Below are 14,096 nucleotides of genomic sequence, written 5' to 3'. Positions count from 1 at the left end.
CACCACCCCCCCCCACCACCGACCTGATCACCCACAACCTCCCTCCCCTCTTGGCCCCTAACCACCTCTACCTCTGCCCCGCCACCATTGCTTTGTCCAGAAGAATGTCTGGAAGGTCTCCCAGTCTAATTAGCATATCACCCTTAGTATAGATAGTTGATATATCCTACTTATTTCCTTAGCCTGAACTCACACCCTACTTCCACTCTCACTGAACCTTTACCATCACTGTATTGAACTCCCTGCCCGTAGTAGCTCTGAACCTGTCATTGTCATTTTTTGATGAGTGAGTCTTGATCTGCCTTGTGTGCTCATCTCTCACTTCTACATTCGGTGAAATATTTATGTGCATTTTTCAGATTTTTGTTTCTGGGAGATACTTCATGATATCTTTGGAAAAGAAAATTCTTGACTGAATGGCAATCTCTAACTATAATTTATTCTTTCTATTCTTATTTTCAAGGCAGTTAATTGGACTTTACACCATGGCTCACAATCCTAACATGACCCACATAAAGCTTAACCGGCCAGTTACTGCCCTTCCTCCCCTTTGGGTAAGGTGTGACAGTTCAGATCCTGAAGGGACCTGTTGGCTAGGAGCTGAGCTTATCACAACAAGTAACAGCATCACAGGAATTGTCTTATATGCGGTCAATTGTAAAGGTGAGAGCTGGCTCTTACTACTTTTATGGGTGTGTGTATATATGTTTATTTGATAGTTACTGTTTTGTGGTTTTACTGAAAGTGTATATTGTTACAAGGGAAGTGCACACTATGGAATTCATGTTAGCCACCAGGAATCTAGTCTACTGTATAACTTGCAGCATGTAGGTGATATTCCAGAAACACCAGAGACAGATCTCCAAAAATCTGGACAGGAGTTTATAGCTGTTTTGTTTGCGTTTCATTTTATTTGTATGGGTATATTTTTTGGAATTTTCATTAGAGGATCAAAAATTGAATATAATGACAATATAATTCCAGTTTCATCGTAGGCATACAGTTATATTTTTGATGATAGTATTGAGCTTTGTTCCACTTTCATTCTTTTATAAACATTCCATTCAACTGATTTAAAACTTCAACTATTATTAGTGTTAAACTATGGTACCTTCAGAATTTGAATTTTCTAGCATTAAGATGTAATTTTGAATTGTATATTTAAATGGTTTTTTTTATGTCCCATAGCTGATAAAAATTATTCTATAAATCTTGAAGACTTAAAAAATTCACATAAGAAAAGACATCAATCGTCTGCTGTAAGTATTTCTCTTCTCATATTATTTTCTTCTAACTGTATTGACCTGCCTTTCACTCCTAATATGACTACATATTTTTCTGTAGTATCAAAATGTTTGTATTTATTTTCCTATCAGCTGACTGAAATTAAAATATATGCCCTCTTACCTTTTAGCTAATCTTTGTGATTAAGAATAATTGTCTTATTTTTCCATTTGGGATAAAGCTTACTACTTTTTCTTCTTTTGAGGAAAGAATCAAAGTAGTTTTGAAAATGGCCTTTGGTCATGTGAAAGCATAGCTGCTGGTGTGCTGGATGCCCTCTTTTCAGGTTACAGCCAGGGGCTTTGCCCAGTATGAGCTCTTGAAGTCCACTGCCTTGGATGATACAGTCCCCACATCACAAACTACGATCACTTTGGATATTTCCTGGAGTCCTGTGGATGAGATTCTTCAAATCCCTCCACTCTCTTCAACTGCAACCCTGGTAGGAGTAAGCCCTGTTTTCTGTTGCGTTTACTCAGTGTGGGTTTACTTTTAACTTGCTTGTTGCTGGGGTTGCATGCCTCCTGTCCCTCCCCCAGCCCCTGCCCTCCCTGAGCTCTGACAACTTACCCCTGAAGTAGCTAGAGAAGCCAGTGGAGGTTTTACAGGTGATCTGATCTATCAATTGCTCACAGCACTGGAAGTATATAACTTAAGATTTTCCAGTGATTAATAGTCTCTTGAGTTGGGACTCAAGTGAAATTATCAAAGTGACATCATCTGTGCTATCCTTTTTATAGCTTTTTTAAAATTTTTCATTATAGCTGCCATTTAAATTATATTAATTTCAGGTGTACAGATAGTGGTTAGACATTTATATAACTTACGAACAGATTCCCCCTGGTAAGTCTAATACCCACCTGGCACCATACACAGTTATTGCAATATTATTGACTGTGTTCCCTATGCTGTACTTTAAATCCCTGTCATCTGCTAGTCTTAAAATAGAGAGTACATGTATCGGCAATACATCAAGAATTATTATATTACTAAGCCTTTCACCTTTTAACATTTCTATGAATCTGTCTTAGGAAGTTAATTAGAATTGCTAACAAAAATATATGTACAAAGCTATTTGCAGTGATATAGCTGTGTTTCCAAAATATTCAAAACAAATAGGATAATCACTAAAATAGATTTCCATGATGAAATATTACACATTCTTTAAAAATCTTTAAAGTGTCTTTAATAATAATAGGAAATGCTTATTATTAAGCAGACAAAAGCAGAAAAGTACAAAATTGAACATTTAGTAGTATCTCAACTATGTTTTTAAAAAATGGGTACACAGAAGCCTGGGTAGGGTTAATAGTGATTCCGCAGGGTGGTGGGATTATGGATAATCATATTCTTAATGCTTTTCCTTCAATAGAAATTTACATACAACAGAATTTTTTAATCCCCCCCCCCCTTTTTAAATAATATCTTGCAGTTGTAAAACCTTACCTCCAGGTAGGACAGCATACTTACTGGTTTAGTTAGTTTGTTTCTAAGGAGCATATATATTGGGGAGGCTGGGTTATTTGGTGTGTAGTAATGCTAAGTTTATCATTAAGTCCTGAGCTGTATTTATATTTCTCCTACTTGTCCTTTGGAAATTCAGTAGGAGAGAGCAAGAGAGCGTGTAAGGACAGTTAGTTCCATGTAGGTACAATTGTGGTATAGAAATGGAGTGTGATGGCCCAGGATGGGCAGGATCTGTGGTATCTCTGAGATGTTCTAAATGAAGTTTTACACTACTTTTTTAATATATTAGTGCTTTATAAAATATATTTTTTAATGTGTGGGTAGTTTGAAATGCAAGTAACTCTGACCCTTATGCCAAAAAGATGGGATTACCAGTGAAAACTGACTTTGAGAACTTTTTAGAATATTAAAGTGGAATCAGGAGATCCCAGAAGTCCTTTGCATCATCTTCACAGAGAACTGAGATTTCTCCTTGTGAGTACCCTTCTGGAATTTGTTACTTGCATTAAAGCTCATGTTTTCATAAGAATATTTGTTAATATCATTGTTACTTAGTTTTGTGTTCTTCAAAAATTGTTCCAAATGTTATATAGGCATTGGATACTCTTGGCAATTTGGGCAGCTTAATGTTACTAGTCCTATGTGGTAGTGGTTCTTACATTTAAAGGGAGCATTAGTTAGATAATTAATAGCTACCATTCTTCTGCCTCTTTTACTGGAGTGTTTGCTTTTTATTTATATGATGGATTCCTCTCTTTCCAGGTGGGTTAGATGCCAATTTATTTCAAATGCATATATAATCTGCTTGTTAATAACTTGGGTTTTGATTGATGCTAAAGAATAATGAGCATGTGTTTCAAGAATTTTATGTTTCAGTAATTTTAGCTCTACTCAACAAATTGAATCTCAAAGGGGTGCCTCATTTTAATGCAGTAGAAATTCCAAGTGTTTTAGCCTGGCATACAAAGTCAGTTATATCCAGTCACTGCTCTGCCTTTTTCTTTCTTCTAGCAGCTTTTTTGAGATATAAGTTACATTTCATAAAATTCACTTGTTTAGTGGTTTTTAATATACTTACAGAGTTGTACAGCCGTGACCATCTTTAATTTTAGATCATTTTCATCACTCCCAAAGGAAAACCTATACCCATTTAGCAGTCACCTCTCACCCCCATCAGCCCCTAGCAACCACCAATGTACTTTCTGTAGTACTTTGTTCCTTTTTATTGTTGAATAGCATTCCATTGTATAGATATACCACATTTTGTTTATCCATTTATCAGCTGATGAACATTTTAGTTGTTTCTACTTTTTGATTATTCTGAGTAATGCTGCCATGAATAGTCGCGTACGTGTTTTTGTGTGACATGTCTTTTCACGTCTCTTGGGTGGAATTGCTATGTCATGTGGTAACTCTAATCTTTTGAGGAACTGCCAAACTATTTTCCAAAGTGGCTGCACCACTTTACATTCCTACCAGCAGCGTATGAAGGCTCAATTTCGCCATGTCCTTGCCAACACTTTGATATTTTCTGCTTTTGTTTTTGTTCATAGTCATCCTAGTGGAGATGAAGTAGTATCTTGTTATGTAGCATTGCCCTGATGGCTAATGACGTTTAGTATCTTCTCATGTTCCTATTGGTGCCTACTTATTTCTTTAGCTTAATCTAACACCCTACTTTCACTCCCACTGAACCCCCAACCCTCGCTATATTGAATTCCCTGCTTGTAGTAGCTTGATCCTATCACCCTTTGTCACTTTCTGGTGTGTGTGTGTGTGTGTGTGTGTGTGTTGATCTGGTATGCCCTTCCACCTCTTTTCTGGGTGAGCTCTCTGTGACATCTTTTGCTTAGGATGATTGCACTGACCTCTCAGAATGGCTTATGGTACCTGTGCTTTGTGCTTTTATAGAACTCAACACACACCTCTTGTTAGAGTGATTATCAATCACAGTGATTTGTTTACTTATCTCTTCCTGCTGTACCTTCAACATCTAGTGTAGTACCAAGCATTCTAATACATTTCCTTCATATTATTTTTGTGTAAAACTTGCTACTTTTTCTACCTGTCTCACTTTTCTTCTTAAAAGTTCCTCTTCCGAGATCATTATTGTGGGCTGCCATCCTACTTCTACCCTTATGTCTCTCTGCCCTTCTCTGTCCACCCTGGCAGAGAGCTTACACATTCAGTGATTTGACTAATGCCTTTATGAGGGAACTCCAGATCCCTTCTTTCCCTTTTTCTTTTTAATCCTCACCCGAGAATAAGTTTTATTAATTTTTAGAGAGAGAGGAAGAGAGAGAGAAACATTGATCAGTAGCCTCTCGTGCATGCCTTGATCAGGGATCAAACCCATAACCAAGGTATGTGCCCTGACCAGGAATTGAACCCACAACCTTTTGGTGTACAGGATGATGCTCTAATCAACTGAGCTACCCAGCCAGGGCCAGATCCCTTCTTTAAGCTGTTACTAATTCCCATCTTTCCTACTTCCACCAAATTATTTCTAACTTGAGTACAGGCTGTGGCCTCAAACTCAGTACAGTATATCCAAAATGAAACATGAAACCTCCAGACTAGATCTTCAGACTAGAAACCCATATATGATCCCACCATTCCTTCATTTCTCTTGACCCTTGAACAATGTGGGGGTTAGGGGCACATACCCCTTGCATGGTTAGCAATTCATGTATAACTTTTTACTCCCACAAAACTTAACTGCTGATTAACAGTTGCCTGGAAGCCTTACTGATAACATAAACTGTTGATTAACACATTTTTTATGTTATCTATATTATACTATTTTCTTATAATAAAGTAAGTGAGAGAAAAGAAAATTTTTAGAAAATCATAAGGAAGAATATATACTTTTACTGTATTTATTGGGTGGGGGGGATCTGCATATAAGTGGACTCGTGCAGTTCAAACCCATATTGTTCACTGGTCAGCTGTGTTTTACTTTAGTAAGAACTGTTTCTACCACCACCACTTACCACCACAGCTGGAAGCTGCCACTCTACTGTGCCAAACATGTGGTGCTAGATGGTTTAGTTATTTTGCCTAAGGCATCAGCAACTGGCAAGTGGGAGAGCTGGTTCAAAACTCATTCAGATACATGTCTGTCTAACTTGAAAGTTCCTGCCCTGTGGCCCTGACCAGGCAGTTCAGTTGGTTAGAGCGTCATCCCAATATGCCAAGTTTTATTTGATCCCCAGTGAGGGCATATACAAAAATCAACCAGTGACTCTGGCCAGTGTGGCTCAATTGGTTGAGTGTTGTCCCATGCACTGGAAGGTCACCCACCGATTAGTTCCCTATTGGGGCACATGCCTGGGTTGCAGGTTCAGTCCCAGTCATGGTGCATACCAGAGGCAATAGATGGATGTTTCTCTCTCTTTCTCTCTCTCTCTCTCTCTCTCTCTTTCTCTCTCTCTTCTCTTAAAATCAATAAAAACATATTTGAAAAAATCAATCAATGAATGCATAAATAAGTGGAACAACAAATTGATGTTTCTCTCCCTCTCTCTAAAATTAAAAAAAAAAAGAAGGAAAGTCCATGCTTTGTTGTAATCTCCCTTAAATTAACAGAATCTTACATATGCACAGGGACAGAGTCTCTCCAAGTTTAGTCCTCTGTATTTTTATAAGTGGGTAGGATTTTTTTTCTTTTGTTTTATTCCACATATATACCTCTATACCTACCTATCTATCTATCTCTCTCTGAAATATAGTGTTCTTTTCTTCCTTCGAAGTTTCTCTCACTGTGCCCATCTTAGTTAAAGCTCTTATCTCCGTCTTGGACCACTCTAATGATCATTTATTGTTTCTCAACAGGGACACTATCAGCATTTCAGCATTTTGGGCAGGACCATGCTTTGTGGTTTGGGACTTTGAACATGTTGCAAAATGTTTAGCATCCTTGGCCTCTACCAAATTAAATGCTCCTGTACCCCCAGATATTGTGACACCAAAACTTATCTGCACATTTTTTCAAGTATCCCCTGGGGGTAGAGAGTAAGATCACTTTTGTTGAGAAATACTGTATTTTCTCTTTTCCTTAAAATCCTAGGTATTTCTGATGGAGGAATTCTTAACTACTTGATCATGTCATTTTCTTGCCAAAAATCAACAGTGGGTGTTGTCTTCCATGTGAAATAAAAAATCTTTTTAAGTTTTAACATCACTATTCCTGTGTAGCCCCCATTCCTTGTAATCTTCTAGTGTCCTCTAGGTGTCATACTCCACTGGTTGGAATCACCCCACCCTCTTCATCTCCTTCCCTGCTCTGTAGCCGACAGTTCTCACATTTGGATTGGAGTTGAGTTGAGGTTTCACATTGTTCCCCTGGCTATTCCAGGACATCTTGACCTCCTTTCTCCAGTTTAAATTATTGTATGTATAGGCACATGCATTTATATTATTACTAGAGGTCAGGTGCATGAAATTCGTGCACAGGAGGAGGTTCCCTCAGCCCAGCCTGTGCCCTCTTGCAGTCCAGGACCCTTTGGGGGATGTAGCAGTGGGCCAAGCTGCAAGTGGCTGGGGAGGAGCCCAAACCAGGGCCAGGCGCTATGCCACTTGCACTGATCGCGGCCTGCTGTGCCTGCTGCCGCCGCTCAGTAGTGCTGCTGCGGAGAGGGGAAAGGCTCCTGCCGCTACAGCTGTGCTCGCCATGAACCCAACTTCTGGCTGGGCGGTGCTCCCCCTGTGGGAGCACACTGACCACCAGGAGACAGCTTCTGCATTGAGTATCTGCCCCCTGGTGGTCAGTGCGCATCATAGCGACTGTTCATTCTGGTCATTCCGCTGTAATGGTCACTTAGGCTATTATATATATATAGACTAGAGACCTGGTGCACGAAATTTGTGCACAGGTAGGGTCCCTAGGCCTGTCCCACGATTAGGGCCAATCAGGGCCTCCTGATTTGAGAGAAAGAAACATCAGTTTGTTGTTCCACTTATTTATGCATTCATTGGTTGATTTTTATATGTATCCTCACTGAGGATTGAACCTTCAACCTTAACATATTGGGATGATGCTCTAACCAATTGAGCAACCCGGCCAGGGCCTATATTATTTTTATGTAAATTTCCAATTTGTTTTACATTTGTTGTTCCCAATTATTTCATCTGTATTACTAGTCCTTAACCAAAATTACAAGCATCTTTAGGGCAGGCTCGTCAGTCTTGAATCCTATAGTATTTATACACATGGCATCATAGTTCAGAACACCATCTTTGTATGTCCTGGTACTATCAGTTACTAACTGTATGACCTTAAGCAGGTTATCTTAGCCTCTTCTTAATAAAATGAAGGTAGATAGTAATATCTGCCTCGTAGAGATTTTGTGAGGATTAAATAACATACTATATATGAAACACTAGAACAGTCCTGGCATGTGAGTAAATACTCAAGAAATAACAATATTATTAAATATATTCTTATTGATTAAACTGTGCTTTCTGCTAATAAGCTTTTGGGTTTTTTAATCTCCTATAGGTTTTGGCTATTGGTTTGAGGACTGGTGTAACTGAATGGCCTGCACCTCTGGAAGCAAAATCTGCTGTTGAACTTGTGCAGGAGTTTCTAAATGGTGTTTGTTTTCCTAATACACGCTTCTACATTGTTTGTTTTTCTTAATTGGGAATTTATAATTGCTATTTTTAAATGAAGTTGTCTTTTTAGGCTTGGTATTCTTTTTGGTTGGGATATATACTAGTAAACTTTGAAGTCTGTCATGGTCAGAGGATGGCTTTCATTCTGAATTGCTAATGGTAACAGCCTAAGTAATTTTAAGAATAAGATTTAATTTAAAGTTAATATACCACAACCATATTTGAGATTGTAGTAGAAGAGGGGTGCAACAGTAACCTTGAGCACCTACCAGATGCCCAGCATTATGTGTTGGAGCTTTCACTGTACCTCAGTTCATCCTCACACCCCTACCCAGGGGTTATCTATTATGACTTCCATTGGAGAGTTAAGTAATTTGCTAAAATCCCCATTTATGCTTTTATTGTCCTCATTTGTCATTTGAAAATAGGATTAGGATGGAAATAATTTTGAAAGCAGAAAAATAAAATCCAGAATTAATAAGCTTTTGCCACTTTCTAGACTTAAATAAACTGGATGGATTTGGGGATTCTACAAAAAAAGACACAGAGGTAAGTGATAGCATTTACATTGTACACTCACTGAAATCTAAATATTTTTTTAAAAACACTTTCCACAAAGATAGTCCTTTGTCATTACATTATTTACGCATGTGTTTGTACATATTGTATGTTAATTTATTATTGATATTTTTCAGCAAAAAATACATATTCAAGAACAAAAAAGAAATGTACACTGAAATAGCTCTTAAATGTGGTTGTATTATCTTTCATGCTGTATCATCCATGTCAAATGGATCTGGTACATACAGCATGGGCAGTGTTTTGAAGGTAGTCTTGTTTTGGTCTTTAATGTCAGCAATATTTTCCTTAAGGCAGCGGCTCTCAACCTGTGGGTCGCGACCCCTTTGGCGGTCGAATGACCCTTTCACAGGGGTCGCCTAATATCAGATATTTACATTACGATTCATAACAGTAGCAACATTACAGTTATGAAGTAGCAGTGAAAATAATTTTATGGTTGGGTCACAACATGAGGAACTGTATTTAAAGGGCCAGAAGGTTGAGAACGACTGCCTTAAGGGCTGATAAATAGTTTTAAATAGAACCAATACATATGTATTATTAATTCTCAACTGTAGAGAAGTAGAAATGAATAAGTTAATATACTGTAATGTGGTATACCTTTAGTATATTAATACAAGACAGCGTGTTAATATGCCAGATGTGGTATTATTAAATTAAGCTAATTGTGTTGTCATTTGACAAATAGGAAAAGGGAGAGAACAGTAATGTAATTAAAAATTTTTACATGAAGGAAAGTCAGTGCTTGTCTTTAGGCATCACGTTTTAAAAACAATTTTAGGCCCTGACTGGTTTGGCTCAGTGGATAGAGCGTCGGCCTGCAGACTGAAGGGTACCAGGTTCGATTCCCATCAAGGGCATATACCTTGGTTGCGGGCACATCCCCAGTAGGGAGTGTGCAGGAGGCAGCTAATCGATGTTTCTCTCTCATTGATGCTTCTAACTCTCTATCCCTCTCCTTTCCTCTCTGTAAAAAATAAATAAATAAAAATAAAAACAATTTTAGGGGCTCAGTTTTTCACTATTGGTTTGTGTCTTCATTAGTGAATGAAGTTGTAGAAAAATTCATTCACATCTTTCTTTGTGTGTGTTCTTGGGTCTATATTTTCTCAGAGCTGCATTTGAAAGCTTATTGGCCTTAAACTATTTCACTTTTGAAAAAAACAAAACAAAACTGAACTTTGCTGCATGGCTCAGTAGTTGAGCTTCAACCTATGAACCAGCGGGTCATGGTTTGATTCCTGGTGAGGGCATGTACCCAGGTTGCAGGCTCGATTCCCAGTGTGGGGTATGCAGGAGGCGGCCAATCAATGATTCTCATAATTGATATTTCTTTCTCTCCCTTCCTTCCTTCCTTCCTTCCTTCCTTTCTCTCTCTCTCTCTCTCTCTCTGTCTCTCTCTCTCTCTCTTTCTCTCTTTCTCGCTCTCTCTTTCTCTCTCTCCCCCATCCTCTCTGATGTCAATAAAAATATATTAAAAATTAAAAAAAATAAACTGAGTATTCTCTGGCATTTCTTTTTCAGACAGGGAAGCCCGACAGTACTGCATTTGATCGTTCCATCGAGTGTCTTTTCACAGTACGGGGCGATCTGGATTTTGCTGAGCAGCTGTGGTGCAAAATGAGTAGTAGTAGGTGTTCATTGTGATTGTACAATAAAACTTTTTCCTGTTACTTCTTAGGCTTACCTTTAACTAAGTCTTATGGAAATAACACAATATGTTCTACTAGTTTTGTGTGCAAGTTTAGTTCCTGTTTTACAAATTCATTTCTAGTAACGCACTGGCACATTCTACTCAAGAATTGTACTAATAATATAAAGCAGTTCATAGAATATCCTTTTCTTCTGCTAAGATTTACCAGGTAGATGGTTTTTAAACTGTGTTTATATGAATCAAAACATATACCTTAGTGAAATTATAATTATTAGAGAAAGGAAAAGATATTCCTTAATATTTTACTACATGTGTTATTTTGTGGCAGTTTAATTTCTTTCTTTAGAAATACAGTGTCTTTTGCCGTATTCTTTCCCCTTCCTCCATCCATAAAATACAGATTCTTGTCTTCCTCTTTGTGTGTCCTTAAGATTAATGACATATATCATCTGCAGAAATACCATGAACATAATGTTAGACTGACTTGTTTTTCAAGGTGTGATTTCATATCAAGACTTGGTGAAGTGTTTCACATTGATCATTCAGAGTCTACAACGTGGTGACATACAGCCATGGGTAGGTTTAGTAGTGTGTGCTGAATGTTTTCTCAACATCAAGGTTAAAGACATAGGCTCTGGAGCATACTACCTGAGCTTGAATTCTAGCCCTGTGACTCACTAGCTGGGCAGATTCCTTTATTTCTCTGTGTGCTAGTTTCCTCATCTGTAAAGCAGGAGTAGGAAAAATACTTACCTCATAGTGTTGTTTTAGGATTAAATAATTTAATTAATGTAAAGTTCTTAGCACCTAGCTCATAGGTAAGTGCTTGGTATTTGTAAGCTACTAATATTGTCATTGTTACTATTGCTATGAATGATAATTCTCATATACTAATGAGGCTACAATTTGGAACACTCTTAAAAGCAATTTTCATAATGATCCTGCAAATGTGTCATGCCCTTTGAATCAATAAGATCCATCATAAGCTCATACAGAAATGTGTATCAAGATTTTATGTATTAGAATAGTCATTAGAGCTTCATTTATGGTAGAAAAAAATGTAAGTAACCTAAATTTCCACTATAAATGAAATGACTAAGTAAATAATAATATAACCACATGTGGCACATGTAATAGTTGCTAAAAATGATGCTGACAGATATGGAGAAATTCTTATAATGTTCAGTAAAAAGACAAGAATATACACTATTGTATTAAAGAATGTAAATTTTGGAGAGGAAAACGTAGAAGCAACTAAATGTTTTAGCAGTACTTTTGGTATTAGGGTTACAAGTGAGTTTTTCTAACTGCATTATACATTTCTATACTTTATGAATTTTCCATAATGAATTTGTGCTTTTACAATTAAGAAGAGATTATATTAAAAGCTAGAAACAAAAAGAGTCCTTATTTAATAGGAATTAATCTACACTAATAAAAGGGTAATATGCTAATTAGGGCAGGCGTCTTGCAGACGTCCATCCAGACAAAGCCACAGTGGCTGTGAGGCCTGGGGCTCACAGCAGCCGTAGGCTCAGGCAGCTGTGAGGCCCAGGGCTCAGGCCTCGCAGCTGCCACAGCCCGGCAGTGGCAGCAGCAGCAGCGGGGTGATGGGGGTGGTGCCTTTCCTTGATCAGCTGGGTTGCCTCCTGCAGAGGGAGGCCAGACCATGGGGAGCGGGCCTAAGCTGTCAGTAGGACATCCCCTGAGGGCTCCCGGACTGTGAGAATGGGGAAGGTTGGGCTGAGGGACCCCCCTTCCAGTGCACAGATTTTTGTGCACTGGGTCTCTAGTTTTAAATAATGTCACAGCTAATGCATGCCTATAAAGCTTTGAAACTTTCATAAGTGTGAACAAATGTACACTCCAGAGCAAAGACATGCAAACTCTGATTAATTGGGCATTAGTGATTCTAGACAGTGTAGTCTTGGCCATTGGATTTTTTCCTTGAGACTTTTTTTGTGAAGTGTTTACCAGTATATCCCTGCCAGGTGCAATGAGTACAAAGTGAAAATAGTTTAAAAAAAGAAAATGCAAAAAATTATGATGAAAATTAGAGATCATAAGAAGACAGTAGTGAGAAAATACTTTAGATATGTTTAACATTTGGAACATATGTCAGATCTGTAAGGTTGCAGCTCTTTTTAATTTGCAAGTGATCAAGTTAGTATGTTGGATATCGTAGTCAATAAGGAGTTCCTTATGGCATGTTCATGGACCATTGAGAGAGTTTTCTGCTACAGTAGATTTTTAGTGTAGTTAAAAATGTTAGATTTGGGCAAAGATGCTCAATAGCACTTAGCCAGGAGAAGAGAATTCCTAGTTATAAAGTTACAAAGGACCAGCTCTGCCTTCTCTTTGGTGGAATTGCAACTGAGAGTAATAAGTTTAAGCCCTTTTTATTGGCTTTGGACTTAAACAAATGAAGCAGGAAAGGCACCTTAGAAAGTAACTTGGGGGCTTTTATTCAAACAATTTATAGTAGCAAGAGATTAAAGATGCAAGTTTATGATTTTTAGCTTGTAGCTAATGTAGTTTGCTTCTCTTTTGCTTAGTGGATTTATTTATGGCTTTATAACATTTTCTTGATTTCTAGCTCCATAGTGGAAGTAACAGTTTACTAAGTAAGCTCATTCATCAGTCTTACCATGGAGCCATGGACACAGTTTCTCTCAGTGGGACTCTTCCAGTTCAGATGCTTTTGGAAATTGGTTTGGACAAACTAAAGAAAGATTATATCAGTTTTTTCATAGGTAAGTACCTGCCCAGCTCAAAAAATTAAAAAGTATACCACAGTTGTCAGCCCATAGGTATTCTCAGATTTTATCTTTCTACTTGTCCCTAGTCATTTGTAGTTCTGGCTTTGCCCCTAGTTCACTGTGAAGGGCATTCTCTGGCCCTTTGGTTTCTCCCTCGGTAAAGGTATTAAATTAAAGATACTTATAATGCTTGCTTGATTGTTTTTAGTTGAGATTCTACTCATTTTGAGATTCTATGAGTATACTGTAATTAATAAAAACGATTTTATGAGATGCTGTTTTAATATCCAACACTTAGTTGTTTTTATTAGGGCAAACTGTGATCATTTTTAGAATAAATAATAGTATGTCTTTATGGTGTAATGTACCAGAAAATTTGACTATTTTTGAGAAACTATTTAGCTTGAGCATCTCTTTTATATATTAACTATGAAAATTTTTACTTAGGTTCTTTAACATGCAACAGATAATACGTAAATCTTATTTGCATGTATGTTTTTTTCATAATAGGTCAAGAACTTGCATCTTTGAATCATTTGGTGAGTTTATTTTTTTAATCAAAATGTGGTTTTTCTTTTATTCATTTACTCTATATATAATTATTAAGTGCCTAATCTGTGTCCCTCTATCCTAGGTCCTAGGAAACAGATAAATGAGACAGTCAATGCCTTTAATTACTACTGTCTAGTAACTAGACAGACAAAAAAGTAGCCCTTTTAGTAAAATTTATCATT

The 14,096-nt window shown here is 37.5% G+C and overlaps 1 protein-coding gene across 3 annotated transcripts in view; it reads left to right on the top strand.

Moving 5' to 3' along the window:
• The window catches only part of ZWILCH (zwilch kinetochore protein), a 37,686-nt gene that overhangs the window by 12,324 nt on the left and 11,266 nt on the right, over positions 1 to 14,096 (top strand). For 2 of the 3 annotated variants that reach the window (XM_015568473.1, XM_015568475.1), the window contains exons 5-14: positions 464 to 663; positions 1,189 to 1,259; positions 1,571 to 1,726; positions 3,154 to 3,225; positions 8,252 to 8,345; positions 8,867 to 8,916; positions 10,474 to 10,579; positions 11,100 to 11,179; positions 13,200 to 13,356; positions 13,873 to 13,901. In XM_015568473.1, the coding sequence (XP_015423959.1) occupies positions 464 to 663; positions 1,189 to 1,259; positions 1,571 to 1,726; positions 3,154 to 3,225; positions 8,252 to 8,345; positions 8,867 to 8,916; positions 10,474 to 10,579; positions 11,100 to 11,179; positions 13,200 to 13,356; positions 13,873 to 13,901 (1,015 nt within the window). The remainder of the gene's footprint in view (positions 1 to 463; positions 664 to 1,188; positions 1,260 to 1,570; positions 1,727 to 3,153; positions 3,226 to 8,251; positions 8,346 to 8,866; positions 8,917 to 10,473; positions 10,580 to 11,099; positions 11,180 to 13,199; positions 13,357 to 13,872; positions 13,902 to 14,096) is intronic. The other variant, XM_015568476.1, reaches the window with a different exon arrangement.

Source organism: Myotis davidii, unplaced genomic scaffold (genome assembly GCF_000327345.1).
Source record: "Myotis davidii unplaced genomic scaffold, ASM32734v1 scaffold461, whole genome shotgun sequence".
In the NCBI taxonomy this organism is placed as follows: Eukaryota; Metazoa; Chordata; class Mammalia; order Chiroptera; family Vespertilionidae; genus Myotis; species Myotis davidii.
The sequence above is the reverse complement of the archived record's forward strand: the minus strand, read 5'-3'. Positions and strand labels throughout refer to the sequence as shown.